The 18278-nt window shown below is 42.9% G+C and overlaps 1 protein-coding gene across 4 annotated transcripts in view; it reads left to right on the forward strand.

Moving 5' to 3' along the window:
* akap9 (A kinase (PRKA) anchor protein 9) overlaps positions 1-18278 on the forward strand; it is a 51381-nt gene that overhangs the window by 24914 nt on the left and 8189 nt on the right. For 3 of the 4 annotated variants that reach the window (XM_084033061.1, XM_084033059.1, XM_084033060.1), the window contains exons 21-35: positions 466-698; positions 4859-5021; positions 7521-7615; positions 8053-8170; positions 8980-9018; positions 9959-10191; positions 11090-11209; positions 13797-13973; positions 14525-14629; positions 14837-14989; positions 15542-15628; positions 16061-17101; positions 17665-17805; positions 17889-17933; positions 18013-18153. In XM_084033061.1, the coding sequence (XP_083889187.1) occupies positions 466-698; positions 4859-5021; positions 7521-7615; positions 8053-8170; positions 8980-9018; positions 9959-10191; positions 11090-11209; positions 13797-13973; positions 14525-14629; positions 14837-14989; positions 15542-15628; positions 16061-17101; positions 17665-17805; positions 17889-17933; positions 18013-18153 (2891 nt within the window). The remainder of the gene's footprint in view (positions 1-465; positions 699-4858; positions 5022-7520; positions 7616-8052; positions 8171-8979; positions 9019-9958; positions 10192-11089; positions 11210-13796; positions 13974-14524; positions 14630-14836; positions 14990-15541; positions 15629-16060; positions 17102-17664; positions 17806-17888; positions 17934-18012; positions 18154-18278) is intronic. The other variant, XM_084033062.1, reaches the window with a different exon arrangement.

Here is an 18278-nt window from a genome sequence, read left to right on the forward strand (position 1 = left end):
GAAAATGATTTCTTATATATGGAAATTGTTATCTAAGGTTTGAGCGCCCTTGCTGCCTCCTGCTATCATGATATTCTCTGAGAATGTGAAAATGAGTTTTCATAGGCGACTAAATATAGATGAGGTCATGTAGCTTAAAGGCAAAGTCGTGTGAGCGTAGTGTTCTCATTTGAACCGGATGATGTATGCGCCTACACCCTCACATGAATTAGCATTTTTTAAAGGTTGCACTTCTCCTACACCAAGTCTGACTTTGATTTAATTTTGTCGTGGGAGCTTGAAATGGTTTTAAGAAAAAAGATATTTACTGTTCATGCATTATTCTACATGATTGTGTCTTCAACTTCTTTTTTTTAACAGCTTAGTCACAAAGTATCTGACTGAACTTTAAATCTTTTGAAAGTGTAACATCTATCAGGTTTGTGTGAGACATGTTTATAATCTCTGTTCCTCTGGTCGTACCACGTCACTCTGCAGAAAGTTGCCAGGACAGCGAGACCGACGCAGACGATGTGAGTCTGTGGTCCGAGGAGATGGAGGCTGATGAGGGTCTGGCAGTGTCTCAGCATATGATGGAGAGCCTGCTGCTGGGGGCAGGCACACAGCTGGAGAACGAGGAGTATCTGATGGGGATCAGCAGCCGACTCCAAACGGCTTTGGAGAAGATGTTAATGGCCATCACCAATACCACCAACCAGGTACAAACATGTTTGGTTAAGTGGCCTGGGATCAATGTACCTGCTGCTCGTATTCAGAAACTCTTATAGCATTTAATCTAAGGCATGAGTCACTGTAAGGCACAAACCAATTCAAAAGTTCATATCAGGACTGGTTAGTTTTTCTTTTGTCACAGGTACAAAAATGCCCTTTCTGTACCAAAACGGTACTTTTTTATTGTCTTAGTTTGTGGAACAGAAACATGATTTCTAAATTATTTTTTTCATCAGAACAATTATGACAAACGTAATGCTTAATGTATTAAGTTTAATGCTTAATACATCCATGTCAAAGGAATAGTTTTTTAGGGAAATTAATCGCATGCTGAGTCTGAGTCAGCTGGTTATCTTAGCTTAGCATAAAGACTGGAAACAGGGGGAAACGGCTAGCCTGGCTTTCTACAAAGGTAATAATTTGCCTATCAGCACCTGTTGAGTTTACGTATCTTATGTACAAAAACCAGCATGTAAAAATGACTAATGACAGCTTTATGTGTAAGTTGCCAGGCAGTCAGCAGCATCTCCTCATCTAACTTACTTCAAATAAGCATTTTCCCCAAAATATACATTTATATAATAGTATTATAGTAGTTTAAAGTCCTTTTGTCAAGTTAAATGGTTTTAGAAGTATTCTTCATTCATCCACAGTTCTGTGTGTGTGTGTTTATGCAGAAAGCTCTAGTGACACATTTAGGCTTTGTCAAAACATTTAAATGCCCACACTCGACACTGTTAACCCCCTCTGTGGGTTTCTACGCCTGTTCATGGAGGCATAATGGGGATGAGACTGCAGAATGTGGCCGGCAACAAAGTTGGCCTGTCTAGAATTCACACACAAAAGAGCCGCCTCATTCCCAGTGGTTGCCTATAGATACGAGCTGTATTTACACTGAGCCATTGTCTCGTCGATCAGCCTATCATAGTCAGATATGGACCGAACAACTCCACCCTCCCTCAGGCTGTCCATGTAGTGCGCCCACTGTGTCCAGCGTCAGCCCAGAGACCAAGCCAGTTTAACTGGGCCATTGAATGTGTTACTGTAGCTGACTGCACGGCACATCACATCTTCCCGTTGGCTGAAATTCATACATTACTCACGCCGAGATGGGTTTTTATCTTGCTGATCTAAAAATAGCTTTAAAGAAATTTCAAGCCGAGCATCACTGTTGTTACAGCATCCATCTGCATGTTTGTTGAGTGTTATTCATTGAATAGTTTGGATGTGTTTAAAGGGTACTGTCAGTAATTTAAGAATTTGATAAATCTGCAACAATTTAGATAATGGATCAATAATTTGGGAAAAATGTAAGCAAAAATTTCCAGCATCAAAATATAGAAAAATTTAAAACAATATTTGCTGGTCGTTTCGTCTTCAAACAACATTATAGATGTCAACATGAGATCAACTTGTGATTTTAAATTTATACATAAAATTTGTTTTGTTTTTAATTTATAAATTAGTTCAGAAATTATTCAAAAACGATCAATAGTTGCAGCCCTATTAGGAGACCCAGTCTAGATTTTACAAGTGGATTACATCTTGCGCCGTTTACGTCTCCTCTAGGTACACAACATTAATGGCACGATAAACTTGTAATCAACAAAGCCTCTTAATGGTTTGCTCAATGATTTCCCTGCTTCTATTGATCTGATATACATTAGTCTTGTCTGTGAGCGGTGCTGCATTGCCTCGTCTTGCCTGAGAAGCAGCGTCGTGAAAGGAGATTGATGCAACGAGCCGGTCGGGAATGCTGAATTAGTTTGTTGAACTACTGCTGTAAATCATTTGCCTGAGGAAGGTGTTTGCTCACGTATTGCTCCCTCCCACTATCTGCCGGTGAGATATGGAAATTGTTTGCGTGCAGTCAGCGCGACGGTTGACATGCCAAACAAACTAAGAGGCAGCTTGTCAGAACGCCTTAATTGCTCCTTTCTGCGTCCGTATGGGGAGGGAATCCAGTTTGGCAACTTTTTTGTGGAAAGGGCGTGTGTTGTATGTGGGTTATTTGTGTGTATGGGAAGAGCCTGTGATCTATTTGCAAATCTACCTGGCTGAAGCCACACCTGCTTCCCTCCCACTTTTGCGGAACAGTATCCTGCTGTGTGCGATCAATGTAGGAAGTAGAAAAAGCTCCTCCCCTGAGAGGTGAACGCTGCGCTGAAAGCCTGGGATATAATCTTTTTTTCTTTCTTTTTTTTTTAAAGTAAACTGAGGCAAATTGAATGTAACATGGTCCCAGTAGCCTGCTTGGGGTGAGTAAAGCTCACCAGGCCGAGCGGAAGGATCTGGCTACAGTGAGTAATATTATGGAATGAACAGGGGAGCATGCGTGGAGCGGGAATGACAGCAGTCCAAGAAGGAAGTAACAAGGAAAGCGCGAAAGACTTAAGATCCGAACGCTGTCATTTCACCCTCGGCTGGCTGCCGCTTGGACTAAACAATTAAAAGGGGCCCCTGGGAGGCTTCCCTGCAGGTCGGGGTTGCTATGGTGTCATAGTATGTTAATGAATCTCCAGAGAGAGAGAGTAGAGAGAGCGGGGGAGCAAACCGGAGCAGACGTGGGGGTGTGAGCTTTACCGAACGGCATGATATGGTTTCATTCTGAAGAAAGAAGGTCAGAGAAAACAGAGGGAGAGAGTGTTGGACACCATCAAAGAGGACACGAAGAGAAGACATGCTTGCCTCTGTGATAACAAACCTCCTGTGGTCGTGTTCAGGAATGCCTTTTAAGCTGCCGGACCAAGATGTGACTTCCACCTGCTGTCGAGGATGACACTTTTTGATGGGACTATAAAAACTGACACCGTTCCCGGATGGGTTTTTTTTTCTCTCTCTCTCTCTCTATTTACCTGGAACTTGTTCTACCTCTACCAGGCATGTGATTGAGATGACGTGAATGTCACCCTCTCCAGTTGTTTGCCCTACTTGCGTGTGTGTGGCAAACGCATAGAAACCGTTGCTTGGATCCGTGCACAACGTTGGTTCACTGCCTCATTCCCCACTGGACTTTTTATTCCTGACTGATCACGGCAAGTGGAAAAGCTGTTTTGATGACTCCAGAAAAGGAGCTCCAACGTAACAAACCGAGGTTGGAAGTCTTCTTTTCGTCCTACTATCTCTCACCATGGATTCCTACCGCTCTTACTGGAACTCAAGTATGCAGAGCAGCACGTGGATGGAAGGGGAGGACAAGGATGTGTACGAGGTGGAATCCCGCGTACCCCTTCCTCGACCTTTCCCGCTATGCAGCACCTTGAATGAGAGAAATGCTGTGGTGGTGCAGACGCAAATCTCACATGTCAACCATAGGGCTAATGGTCACCTTCTTAAGGTTATCTCCAAAATCTCCCTGCCCACTCCTCCATATACAGTAAGTCTACAATTAACACAGCCGGTTTTACTTCGTTCAGGTTCGTAAGTGCAGATATGATGGTTGTTAAATGTCAATCCATGTGTGGTGGTGCTTTTTGAAATAGTAGGTGAGAGATTATAGGACTTCTATGTGCCAGGGTCACATTACAACTTCCTGGTTTCCATTGTGTTACAATAAGACCTTTGCTCAGGGAGATATGGTGAAACTATGGAAACTAACTGTGGGATGAATGATAGTGGGATGACGGTTTACACATTATGATTCCACAGCTGTGCCGCATGCAAAAGATGCCTTCTGTCACCTGACCCGAAGCTCATTAAACAAATATGATACCATTTATGTTGTAGCGTTTGTTGTATCTCCACGTAACCTAATTTGGTTCGATGGAGCCAGTTCATTCTCTCTGCACATTACGCATAAGGACCATGAACTGTGTTATAAAACCATCTTAGAATAGTAGTACGTTATTAAAGATGACAACAACATGCTTTTCTCAAGTATTTAAAAAGTGCTTATTAAATGAATCATACTGGTATCGAGCTAAAATCATCAGATACACCTCCAATTTGTGCCAGAGGCTTTCAACTTTCATTAAACAGCTGTTTTCACCAGTAGTTGTCCTCATGATGAGTAAATTCATCTTCATATATAAAATCGGTTGTGTGCCCTTTTAAGGCAAACAATTTAATTCCAGTGTTTGTTATTCTAAGCTTTTTTAATGCAGTCTTCTTATGTGACACCACCATCTTCCTCATCCTCCCCCCTCAGCTCGAACATGCCCGGATGACCCAGACTGAGCTGATGCGGGAGTCCTTCCGCCGCAACCAGGAGATGAACGAGCTCCTGCAGAAGCAGGAAGAGCTGCAGGAGAGGTTAGCCGAGGAGGCCCGTGCACGCGAGCAGCTGGCTCTGGAACTTCACCGCGCTGAGGGTGCGTTTCTTGCTTTGATTTGAATTTGTGCAGCAAAATCATTCCCCTGTTTGTAGCTTCTTAAAAGACATCTTCAATGCAGCCTCGTCACACAGGACATGTAGTACTCACTGTTTCTCTGTGGACTCTGACGATGTGACATGTGTGTCTGTATGTCAGAACGATGACAGAAAACAGAGCACAAGGAGGAACTGAAGTGAAAAAGCATCTGTTTGGGGATGGGGAGGGGGCTGATACAGGGAGTGTTGGGATCAGCTGTTTGAAGGGAGAGGAAAGGAGTGTGAGACCATCTGTGGTGAGAAATCAGGCTGTTTCTGATTTGTCTGTGGACGTCTGATTGCGTCTTTGACAACTAAATTATGAGGGTTTTTATGGAGGCGTGAAGTAAAAATATTTAGGCTTTATTAACCTTGATTCGCCGTGAAGCCAGTTTTGTGTTTAAGTGGTGTGACACATCTTAACTCGATGTCCCGTCCTTGTCAGCGACAGCTGGTCCACGAGGGTCAACTGTTACAGCCGCTCGCTCTCTCTTTCACGCCAGTCAGCTGGCTGACTTACATCTTACACTCTTCATTTCCTTCTTTATGGCTTTGTGTGCACACTGAGCACTGGTGAGTTCATAGCTCTTTCTAATCTTGTGTCATCTTTAGTAGTATCCTGTTATGCTATTTGTTTTGTCTGTAATCCTGGAGAGGTTCTGAAGAATAGCAAATATTTACTGTCACAGATAGACTATCAAAGAGGGAGACCATGTGGCAAAGCTGTAGGAAAAACATTGGTGAGAATAGGACTGCAATTATTATTATATTGTTTTGTCAAAGAAAAGCAGCAAATCCTCACATTTTAGATGCTGAAAAGAGAGAATATTCAACATTTCTGCTTGAAAAATGACTCAATCTGTCAATTATCAAAATAGTTTTCAGATGATTAATCAATTAAATGACTAATCGTTGCAGCTCAACTTGCGAATAAATGTTACACCCCAAACCAGCGATGTCATGTCATGTAAAGGAGTTACAGAGCTGCTCAGCTTATGTGTCTTCCTGCACTTTTAGGGAGTGCTTGAAATCGACTGAGCCTGTGTCTGCTCTGCTTGTGCTAATGCCAGTGAAGTGAGAGAGAAATAATGCTCTTCTTTTGTTTCGGTGATCCACACAGGTAAAAGCTCAGGGTGTGGCCTTTTTCAAACTTGTTTTGAAAAAGTCATAGGCTCAACCTGCATAAAGATCGTCTACACTGATTGATGGAACGTATTGTTTGTCAGTGAAAAGCATTAAACATCTTCTATTGTGTTCTAAATAGGGACGCACCGATCTGGCTTTTACAGTGCCAATACAGATTCCTGGGCTTTGGGTATCGACTTACTTAAAAAGCTGTGAGCCTCACTGTGTGGAAGTGACTGGGATCTTTATTTAATGTGTAATGCAGCATCAGGCTTGACTTAAACATTGCTTTCATAACAAGTCAAAACAAAAAAAACAAATGCAACAAATAAATATATGGATCAAGAGTTAACAGAAATAGCAGCAACAATTTGGTCAAAGCGTACACAAGTGTAATTTCTGTGTATAATGTATATAAATAAAGATTTTATTTTAATAGATTTGCCTCATTGTCAGAGATGAGGATTCAGCTGTTTGAATCGGTATCGACCCGGTATCGGTGCATTCATAGTTTTAATGAGGGGAAAGGGTTAAGAAGATGTGGAATTATTGTGCTGCAGGGTAAATATGGTTAGATTTTCCCAGGAGAGTTGTGTAGTTGGTGGACTTTTTATAGTCAATCATCATTTGTATCTGATAGCTTCGTGGCAGGATCCCTCCTTATGCAAACTTTACTCACGGCAGTGGTTCCTGTTTAGATGTCTGAAATCATCTCCTGACAAAACATGTGACACGTGTGTGTGTATGTGTGTGTTTGTGTGTGTATGCGTACCCCCCCCCCCATCTCCTTTAACTATGAACTGAATACCATCCCGTTGCCTAATGCTTACTGACCTGTGACAGAGCTGTACAGTAATGATTGCATTTCATTGTGTTTACTGCTCGGTCTTATATTTCATGCCGAGCAAAATGGGTCAGACAAGCTCACTTGTGTTCATCTCGGGTTGTGTCTCTCAGCGTTTATCTATGTATGTTTTTGTTTGCTGTTGTGTTGTCGGTAACCTTGGATTTTGTATCCTGGTGTTCGGGCTCGTTCATCTGGATGACTGCCGTGTGTGTGTGTGTGTGTGTGTGTGTGTGTGTGTGTGTGTGTGTGCGCGTGTGTGTGTGTGTGTGTGTGCGTGTGTGTGTGCGCGTGTGTGTGCGCGTGTGTGTGCGCGTGTGTGTGTGTGTGTGTGTGAGGCTAGACTCAAGGCTCAATGTAATTCCTCTCAATTCTTCCATTGATGTAGTTGATGAAGTGAAGAAAGATGTAATCACTTGAAGAATGGGGAAATTCAGATTTTTTTTTTTCACCGTTTTCACGCGGTCTTCCTGTTGCTTCGTCCACATTCAGGTCTGATTGATGGCTACACGGGTGAACGAGCTGCGTCAGAGGAGCGGTTGCGTCAGAAGGAAGAGCTCCAGCTGAGCCTCGAGCAGGAGCTGCAGGTGAGGCATTCCAGCTGCAGAGAGGAGGAGAAATAATTGCCTTTTTTGTGAGATGGCACATGACTTGACAATCCTTGAAGGTAGACTTTTATTCTGTTGCCGACGGCACAGAAAAGTAGACACTCACATGCACATTCCTTGAGGTTCAATTATTTCACATATGTGCCAGAAGAGAACATAAAATGGGTACACATCAAATAAAATAATAAATATTGTTAGTTTTAATTCTCTTTAGTGTCATATGAATCATGTTATATATTCAGGCTACAGCGCTTGAAGGATGAGTCTGTTTATATATTTCTTATTGTCAAGAAATCCGGTTAAAAGGCCAAAACTAACAATAAATAGATTGTCTATCACCAGCGGTATCTTTTAAAATCCCAACATATTTACAACATGTATGCCAGTGTGTAAGTTGATGTAATTTCTCCATGCAGGTGACAGGTAGCCGGCTGCATGAGTTGGAGCAGGAGAGGCTTCAGATGCAGGAAGAACGGGAGCTGTTGTCACGGCAACAAGACGCCATGAAGGAGCACGCCGCGCCCCGCGAGCTTCGTACGTATCCCAGATTTCCCCAAGAGAAAATCGCACACTCACATGAAGTTATCATTGTTACAGTTGAAAGTAAACTATTAGGGAATTTATGTCTTCATTATAACATGGTCTGAACATCGGTTTTGATTTTTGTACTGTTATCATAGTTAGCGTAGCAAAAATAAGCTTCGATGAGGTGGGGAAACAAAATCTCACGTCTTTTATAAGGGTTTTCTGTTCTCTTATCAAGTTTTAAACCCAAAAACCCAACTAATTGTTACTTGACACAGCTTGATTTGTTGTGAACATTAACCCAGAGTCAGTGACATTTATGAGACGTAATTTGGCTCCATTGTCAGTGCCAGGAATTCAGACCCAGGGTCAAAAAAGTCAATAACATTTTCATTTTAACAATGTTTCTTTTCAGTTAAACAGTGTTGAGGCAACTCTTATCTAGATTTCTTACACACTTGCTACCAGTATTTGTGCCACAGGTCAAAAATCCCCAGGTATTTGAAGAAGTGCTCCGGACTCATGAAGCTTGATAACCGTATCAGCTGATTTGACATTATAACCCTTGTATTATCAAAAAGGTTTGCCATGAGTACATTCTCTGATAAAATGGTGAGTATCCTGTATCCGAGGGCATAAACCAAAAGGGCTATTTCCAAAACCTTTTCCTTTCACAGCATCCTTTCTACAGCCTTAACCTACCACTGTGAAACAGACGGAGAAGCACTGCCACTTCTATCTTCACCCTTTTCTATTCTCGTTGTTCACGACAACGCAAGAGCATGTTACATTCCTGTGCTTTTCTTATTCTCCTGTAGGCCTAGTTGAAGCTGCAATGGTTGCAGCACCTGAAGCAGGTGTGTCCTCTTTGAGCATGGCTCAGTCATATCTACTGTGTGTTCTCTATAACTGTGTACTGTATCTGAGTGGCAGTATATCTCTTTAACCCTAATCCGGCAACTCACAGACAAAGCTTGGAGCTTGCTTGCTATTGGGCTCACAAACTCACTCAGTTCAATCACTAACCCTTGCTTCAGCTTTTTCATTTCGATTGATTTTTGTCCCGGTTTTGTCATATTAAATGTCTTGGGGTCAATGTTGGGGCCACTCATTTTTCGCATGATGAAATGAAAGTAATCTTCAGATATGTAGCCATTATTTCCTAACTGTCAATCATCTACACTCTGATTAAGGCAGCTTTTTTTTAATTGTTTAAATCTGTAGATACTTACAGCATTTCTTTGAGTGAGGGGCGTGAGATGATTGGCCGTTCAGGAAGTCCCTCTCCCGCTTGTAAATGCTCATTGGGCATGGATATCGCAATGTCTGGCCTGTCCACATGTCTGTTCTTTCATTTGGCACTCTCTCACCTTATTACTTTTGCACTAATCCTGAGGGGTTTGATCCTGGGGTAAACCCTCTGCGGGGTGTTCACTGGTGGCAGCGGAAGAGGCATCGTGGTGGGGAATCATGTTCGGTAAAGGGGGGTCATGTTGGGAAGTTGACTGAGATGTTGGAAGAGTCTGAAAGTAGCCATGAGTTCGGATGAAGCTGTTTAAGTGACCAGAACATATACAATTGCAACAACTCAATGAAGAAGGTTGATTATTATAACAACATGGCCAAAATCTAATAGATCTAACCACATGACTCACTCAGACTCTTCATTAAATCCATCTCAGCATCCTGTTTGTCATCGAAATCAAACCTGAATCAATCATTAACTTAAGTTAGCCACCTTCAGTTGACAGGCAGTGATGCCTAACCTCTCCTCCTCCCATCACTGCATTCTTCTAGACCTTCTGGAGGAGACGGAGAAGCTGATGAAAGAGAAGGTGGAGGTCCAGCGTCAGGCGGAGAAGGAGAACACCGACCTCCTGAAGCAAGTGAAGCTGCTGGAGGTGGAGCTGGAGGAGCAGGTCAACAGGGTGATCGAGCTGGAGCACGCTCAGAGCACAGAGAGCGGAGACCTCCGACAGCAGGTCCAAGCTCTGGAGAAACAGCTGGAGAAGAACAGGAGGTTCCTCGACGTGAGTGACAATGAAAGTGGTCGCTGAAGTCATGTCGTTTTTACTCAATATTCATAATTAGGTACACTATATTTTTATTCCTCTTTGGGCAGCTTTAAATCATGAATGAAAAAACAGTAAGAACAGTACTGTAATTAGTATTTTATTGAAGCATTGTCAGATTTCAGTCAGCAGGTCAGATGACTCCCATACATGCAGATTAATAACAATAACACAAATCAAATATCAAATGTATATTCCTAAATTAATACTCATTTACAAGCACAAAATGACAATCGTAGACAGTGTGTATGTCAGAGTCCCTGCTATTATGTCATGGCAGCGCTAACTGCTAATTATTCAACTTACAAGCCTTGTCAACCCATCTAAGTGCTACCCTGAGGTTTCCTATTTGGCTCGTGGTCTAATGAGTTTCTTCCCATCATCATAATTGGGCCACTTGGCCAGGAGTTGGCACGGAATTGTCTAGAAGTTGTTTGAATGCAGATTCCTTCTATTGTCATGTTGATGTTGGCAACACACAAATATGAAATTAACACATTTGTAATTTTCTAATTAGATTATTTTGCCCAGCCACTATCGTAGATATAGAGTCTAGACGGTCCTATTTTCTGGAGTGTTCTAGAATCGTTGCATATTGTCCAATTTTTTTGATTCGTCAGTCGGCAGCAAGGATTTGATAACTGTAAAACTCATCCAATGATCCCCTCAACTGGTATTTAAAGCTCTCCTCGTCTTCGACGTCACACGTGTGTAAGTCGACCTCGACTAGATGACAAAGTGTAAATGGGCTGAAGGGAAATTCAACACACAGCCACAGAATTTGTCTACGCAAATAAGGTATTGTATTGAAGAGCTGATTTAACATTTACGTTCCTGTCTTTATTTTGGTGTCCAGGAACAAGCCGTGGACCGAGAACACGAGAGAGACTTCTTCCAGCAGGAGATCCATAAACTGGAACAACAGCTGAAGTATCCTCAGAAGCTTCAGGCTGGCTCCGAGCAAAGAAACCGAGAGGTAACGGGAGAAGGCTCTGTTCTCTGCCAGAGGACCAGGCATTACTACAGCTGCTTAATTTCTGAACATAACACTGTTATTGTGGCTATGAACCCTGAGCTGAGTGTCAGAACAATAGAGCTGGTAGAATTACCTGTGTTGCCTCAAATATGACTCCAAAATGTGGGAGTGTTGCACAGACAACGAGTGAGAGATGGATTAAAGTTTCCCTTTGTCCTTTGGTGCCATTGTTATTCACATTCAAAGTGTTGTCAGTACGCCCATGTGTTTATATGACATGCGTTAAGACATAAGGCTAATTACATGATGTAATACAACCCCTGTTTAAACCTTTCACAAGTGAATAGGTCAGGACACCAGCTGTGGTTCAGGCTAAATTAAATTTTCGTATCAACAATGGATCAAGTGCAGATGAGTAATGTGGATGGTGTTGCTCGTAGTAACAAACCCACAGAGATTTATCACCCTCTCACCCTGCAGTTCCCTTCAAGTCTACGGTGTTTTTAGCTAATCAGCTCATTGTTTTGGTTCACTGTCACTGTTCTCGACAATCGGCCTCATTTCCATCTGCTGTTTTCAGCTAAATAGCTCAGATAAACCCACTGTATGCTACCTGCTGAGCTTCAAACAGCAGACAGACATAGTTACGGACTAGCTGGTGAACATAGTGCAGCGTTTTGGCAGCTAAAGCACCAGATATGTCCACTCCAAATGAATGCTAAAGTAGGTCTGTGTCTCCTGGATGTACAAACAGGTGACGGTTTGCTAACATCTTGATCTTTGACGGATCAACTTTGCAGAACGTAAACTTAATTGTTTATAGGATCCCAATAAGCCTCCACAGATACGGTTGCTAGTCTTCCCGGTTATCTTTGATTCCCACATCTATTGAAGATCAGTTCTGGCATTTGGTTCTATCCTGAATATTCTTTTTTAAGTCCTCACTAAATAGCAATATGACATATATTCTCATTCATCATCATCACAGCAGTAACCACAGTTTTAATGTTAATGTTGAATCTTTATTTGCTTTGTCTGTGCTGTTATTACTCTCTCAGGGACGTCGTCATCGACTATCATTTTTCATCCACTCACAAGCACCAGAGCAACACAATACCCAGTTTATTCCTCCTAAATTAGATAAAGACTTTAATTACATTATGCTATACTGTAGTTACAGTAGCTATTAGTTCTGATCCTAAAGCATATCATTTATACATCAGTCCCACTTCTGCTTTTAACTCACCCCATAACCTCTTTCTATATTTTCCAGAGACTCCTGCCACATTTCATTGACTAAGTGCTTTTTCTTCCTCCTCTTGCCCTTGAACTGTCCATCCTCTGATCCTTTACACCTTCTCTCTCCCCCACGGCTATTTCAGGTGGATGGAGTAACCTTTAAGGTATTGCTTCTAGCTACACGTAGAATCAAGTCTCCCCCGGAGAGCTTATAGTGCATTTTAGTAATCCCACCCAACCCTAAAGCAGTTAATTGCCTGTCCATCCCTCTCATCCCTTTCCTCGCTGTTTCTCCAGTTTGATCGCTCTCTGCTGTGTTTGTCTTCATTCGGAAGCGACTTCAAAACATCGTCCCTTCTCACACCTTCATTGTCCCTCCCTTTTTAAAGTCCCAGTGTAGAACTAGACAGCAAAACGGTAAACAAAGTCATAGGGGTGGTGGGTGTGTGTAAGAGGGACTTGAACACACAAACAAAAGAAATGAAAATGAGGATTGCATTTTGATACAGTTACTTTTGTATCCATTACATGACATAAACAAAAAAAACATGTCAAAGTAGATTCTTACATTAATAAGAAGTTGTGTATGTTTGTGGAACAAACCGGTTATAATAGTTTATTTGCCTAAATTGGATAAAGGATCCGTTATATTTATATGGATATGAATAGACCATTGGATGTTGAAGTACTCTCATGAGGAGTCCATCCTACTCTTTAGTCACATAAATATTTAATGAAGGGCTGCCAGTGAGGGGGTGCATTTCATCTGCCTTACAACAGCGTCATATTGTTTTGAATTGAAGCCCAGTTTTCTGTGTCTGTGTTCAAAATGCATTTGTGGAACAAAAGGATCCATATTTTCGTCAGTCGTTTGTGAAGCAACATCATTTTCATGTTTAATAAAACCACCTAGATAGATTTATTTACCCAGTTACTTACATAATCCTAAACAAACCTTCCTCCTGTGGACCCGCCCCTTCATTGATCTGCTGATGTTCTCCCGTCTCACAGATGGCTCAGTTACCTGCCAGCGGTCCTCTTGCTTAATGTACTGCTCTGTGGTTTGTCCCCCTGAATGAAATCTCTGTCCCTGCACCTCTTTTCACTCATGGCCCCCTCCTTTCTCAGGTGGATCAGCTGACCTCCCAGCTAGCTGTTCCTGTACCAGCTATGCTGTAGCCAGTGGTGGCTGAGAGAGATTCTTATATTCTTATTAATCAACCCCCCCTCCCTCTCTCTCTCCTGCTCCCTTGGTTTCTCTCTCTCTCTCTCTCTCTCTCTCTCTCTCTCTCTCTCTCTCTCTCTCTCTCTCTCTCTCTGTGTCTCTCTCTCTCTCTCTCACTACCAGGTGGACCAGCTGACCTCCCAGCTGAAGGAGAAGGCGGATTGGTGCAGTGAGCTGCTGCTCAGCTCAGAGCAGCTGCGTCGCGAGTTGGGAGAGCGCGACGAAGAGATTGACAAGCTGGAGAGCCGCATCCGCGAGCTGGAGCAGGCCCTGCTGGCCAGCGCTGAGTCCCTGGAGAAGGTTAGGAAAGGGGGGAGGGAGGGAGGGAGGGAGGGAGGGGGGGATGAAGGATGTGCAGAAGAGTCAAGAGAGAAAAGGCGGTATGAACAAAAGCTGTGGAGAATGGCAGAGGGAGTGTGTGAGAGGATGTAGATGAGGGGACAGCAAGAGGAGGAACGGGAGGAGGGATGGGACGCACAGAGACGGAGAACAATGTGTGGGTGGGTCTACTTGAATCGCCCGACAGTTTGTTGTTGGTGATGAGCTATAGCTAGCAACTGTCAAGGTTGCGCCCCCAGTGTTTGCGAAGGGCTGTTGAACAGAAATGAAATGAACAGAAAGAGCAGTGTAGGAAATGCCTTCTGTTCTACCGCTCAGCTGACAAACGATGCAGACTTCCAGTTGCATGATGAAGGATGCAATATGGACAAAATGGATTTGTAGATTACACCCTTAAGGATCTGTTTGATCAAAATAGTTTGATCCTTCATGCCTTTCTGTGCATGTGGTAAATAACTGCTGTGCTAAATAGTTTCTCGTTTGTGTGTGTGTTGTCGCTGTGTGTGTTGCAGGTTGAACAAAAGAAGCAGCATGCATCCATCACGGAGGCGAAACAAGCCACACTGGAGGCTCAGTTACAGACAGAAAGAGAAGCTCTTGAGCGTAAAGAGAAAGAGGTAGTATGCTGCCCATAATTTAAATTAAATAGATAATATTTCAAGCTGAAGAGGATCCGACTGGGAATAAAATGTTTGTGCGTTTGACTAAATTTGTGGTTTGGAATCAGTGTGCAGGCGTTACAGCAATGCTTTTTAATAATGTTATAACTAGCTGTAATGCTGTGTCTCCTCTGAAGTGTTTGTCATGTTTTCCTGTCGCCCCAGATCTGTAACCTGGAAGAGCAGCTGGAGCAGTTCAGAGAGGAGCTGGAGAACAAGAGCGAGGAGGTGCAGCAGCTTCACATGCAGCTGGAGATCCAGAGGAAGGAGATCAGCAGCCAGCAGCAATACCTAGAAACGAGGGATAGCATGCTCCAGGTAAAGAGCCTTAATGTGCTGCAGGAACCTTTTTACAGTATCTGTAACCACACTGGTTCCTTAAGAACTGTGGATATCATCATCAGACAGACGCTGGAGACATATTGTGTCAAAATTGTTTACACTTGTATTCTCAGTTATATGATTAGCCTGTGATTTTTACTTAAACTTTAAAAAACTGTTGACTTATGTTTGACATTGCCAGATAAGCTTGTACTTTTACTTTAGAATACAACACTAGAAGTTCTGGTTTGTATTCGCACGGCCAAAAACTGCTCCCATCAGTTATATGGACCATGCATATACCACAATTTTGTCCATATAACATTTATATTTCTGCTGTCAAATACACTGAAGATCCGCTTTCTTTTGAAATAAGTTATTTGCTCTGTTTTGCTCATTTCAGTTTGCAAATATTCAGCAGTTTTTTTGCACGTTAACTCTGGCATGCAAGACTCACCGCTGCTGCCGGCACATTTCTTCTTTGACTCTCCTCAGTGGTCTTTTGTGTTTATTGATAGCCATCACATTATAAATCTCTGACTTTTGAAGGTGATGGAGGAGAAGGACAGGGAAATAGCACTTCTTAATGAACAGATCACTAAGCTCCAACACATGGGAAAAGCCTCTGATAACAAGGTAACGCAATATGCATATACGAAATGGAATCAGTCTATTTCGAATACGCATAGCTCCGTGTTAGTGAATCAGTGTTTGTGTTTTCTGCATTCATGTGGCTTTTATTTTGGTTTGCTCCAATTTTTTATTTCGTTGGGTTGATTTTTGCTTGTTTCGTCTCTGTAAGTTTTCCACAGCACCATTTTCCGTTGTGAGGTGATTATTTGCTCAAGTGAGGTGGCTTACTAAACCTCTGAGTCTTACAAAAAAAAAGGACAATCTGATACATTTTGGAAAATTGAAATACAAATGCCAATGGCAACTTTATTATCTTGGGCCCAAAGAATCTTTCTAAACGAACCAGAGACTCAGAAGTTTATTCAAATAGCAGAATACCTGTTGACTCCTCAAATCTGCTTTTTATGGTTAAATAATATCTGCATGCTTCTTCAGGAAATTGATGACAGAGATGAGCTGATTAAAGACCTGGAGTCCCAGGTGGAGTGCCTGCAGTGTGAACAGGAACGCTTGAAGAGGAATAATGAGGAGGAGCTTGACCAAACGAATGCAGTCATAGACAGACTTCAACAGGAGCTCACCAATATTGAGCAGAAGCAGATCATAGAGGAAGACGAGGACACCAGGGCTGAGGCAGAGAGCGCCGTATGGGGGCCAAGTAAAGACGAATATGATGAAATGAAGCAGAGAATGGACCTGACCACCAAAGAGATCACTACACTCAAAACGGAGCACGGTAAACTGTTGCAAACGTACTTGCGCTTGAAAGAGAGCGCAGGAGCTTTAGCTGAAACGGAAAAAACTGAAAGCTCAGAGGGCGAACTTGAAGATGCTCTCAGAGAGAAAACTGCTGGCCTTGTAGTGATGCAGGCTCAAGTACAAGCTTTAGAGCAGAGTGCAACGACCAGAGTGGAAGAGTTGGACCTCCGCATCCAGGAGCTCGAGGATGTGGTCGGGGAAAAGGACCGCGAGTTAAGCCGCTGTCGCCTCCTTTTGGAGCAAACGCAAAGCTCTGCAGATGGTCTCCAACAGAGGGTCTCCAATCTGGAGGAAAATCTGAGGGAGAAACTGGCTGCAGCGCTCGTCAGCCAGGCGACACTGGAGGCCTTCCAGCAACAGCAGTCACAAGGGTCCAAAGAAAACCAGGACCAGCAGAGTCTTGCTGAGCCAGACGTTAATCCAGCTGCGCAGCCGCATCTCTATGACTTTGGTGACTTTGATATTCCCAAAATGGACTTCAGTGGAATTAGCCGAGCGAGACAAGTTCCCACAGGGAAGGTGGTTCACTTGACCCAGAGGCTGCGGGAGCTGGAGGTGGGACTCAGTGGGATGCAGAAAGACCAGGAGCTCCAGAAGCAACTCCTGTCGAGCTCTGAGGAGGAGGTGTTGGAGTACGAGAGGAGGCTGGCCGTGCTCATGGATCTGCTCAGTCAGATGAAGACCGGGACCCACCAGAGGACATCACTGGCTGTGGGGGTAAGAGTTTGGCTAGTAAGCCATATAGGACTGGTTCAACATTTTGGGTCTTGGACATAACCTTTGGTAAAACCACAAATGTTTTTGTATTTAGATTTTTGTATAGATTAACCAAACATACGACATGTAAATTAAAGAGCTTTAGACCTTTACTCCAGCGGTTTCTCTCCGTTTCTAGTCTGTATGTCAAGCTAAGCTGGCTGTGGCTACATATTTACAGTATAGACATGCCATTAGGGTGGTATTGATATTCTCCCCCATCTCTCAGCAAGAAAGTAAATAACTATTAACTATTTCTAAGTATTCCTATAAAGAACACAGAGATTTCATGCTGGTTTATTATTTATGGTATATATAAAAAGACTCCAGGATGCACTGATGAAAGGTGATTATTTTCAAATTTTAACTTTTACCAACATTATCACTGAATTCAAGTTCAGATTGGACTCTTAAAAAGGACCCATTATGCTCCTTTTATGGTGCATACTTGTATTTCAGGTCCCTTGCCCTCTACAGCTCAGCTAAGGTTGAATCGTTGTGACCAAAGATTGTATTTTTATCAGGCATCCTCTGCTGATGAGCATACGGCTGCTATGTCGGATCTTCTTCAGGAGCTGCAGGAGGTCAGAGACGAGGCCTCGGCCACCACGGAGCAGCTCGACAGCTACAAACAGAGCTGCAGCCGACTACAGGAGGAGCTGCAAGTATGTGACTGCCTTAGTGTTCACACTTCTTGGGAGTATTTCTAATGTGGGGTGCGACTGATGGACATATGCTTTTCTTCTAGGACAAAACAGTTATTATAGAGAAACTACAGGACCAACTTCAAAAGGTATGAACAATTTCAAACTACACACTTTTTTTTTTCTAAACTCAAGTTTCCTGTCTAATTGAACATTACGTTTCTTTAGGTGTCATCTGGAGGTCATGAGGAAACCAAGGTGTCTGAGCTTCAACAGGAGATAAGGGAGGCTCAAAATGAGGCAGCTGCCTCCAAAGAGGAGCTGAGCAGCTGCAGGGAAAGCTTGGAGAAGCTACAGGAGCTGCTGCAGGTACAGAGCCAGTTGGACATTTAATATTTTTTCAATTATCTGCTGTCTTGGGTGCTGAGTTTTGCGGCATTCTCTGCACAAACATTTCTTTTTGTTTCAACAAGTTTTTTTTTGCAAAAGATGTC

This window comes from Eutrigla gurnardus (genome assembly GCF_963514095.1).
Source record: "Eutrigla gurnardus genome assembly, chromosome: 17".
Lineage (NCBI taxonomy): Eukaryota > Metazoa > Chordata > Actinopteri > Perciformes > Triglidae > Eutrigla > Eutrigla gurnardus.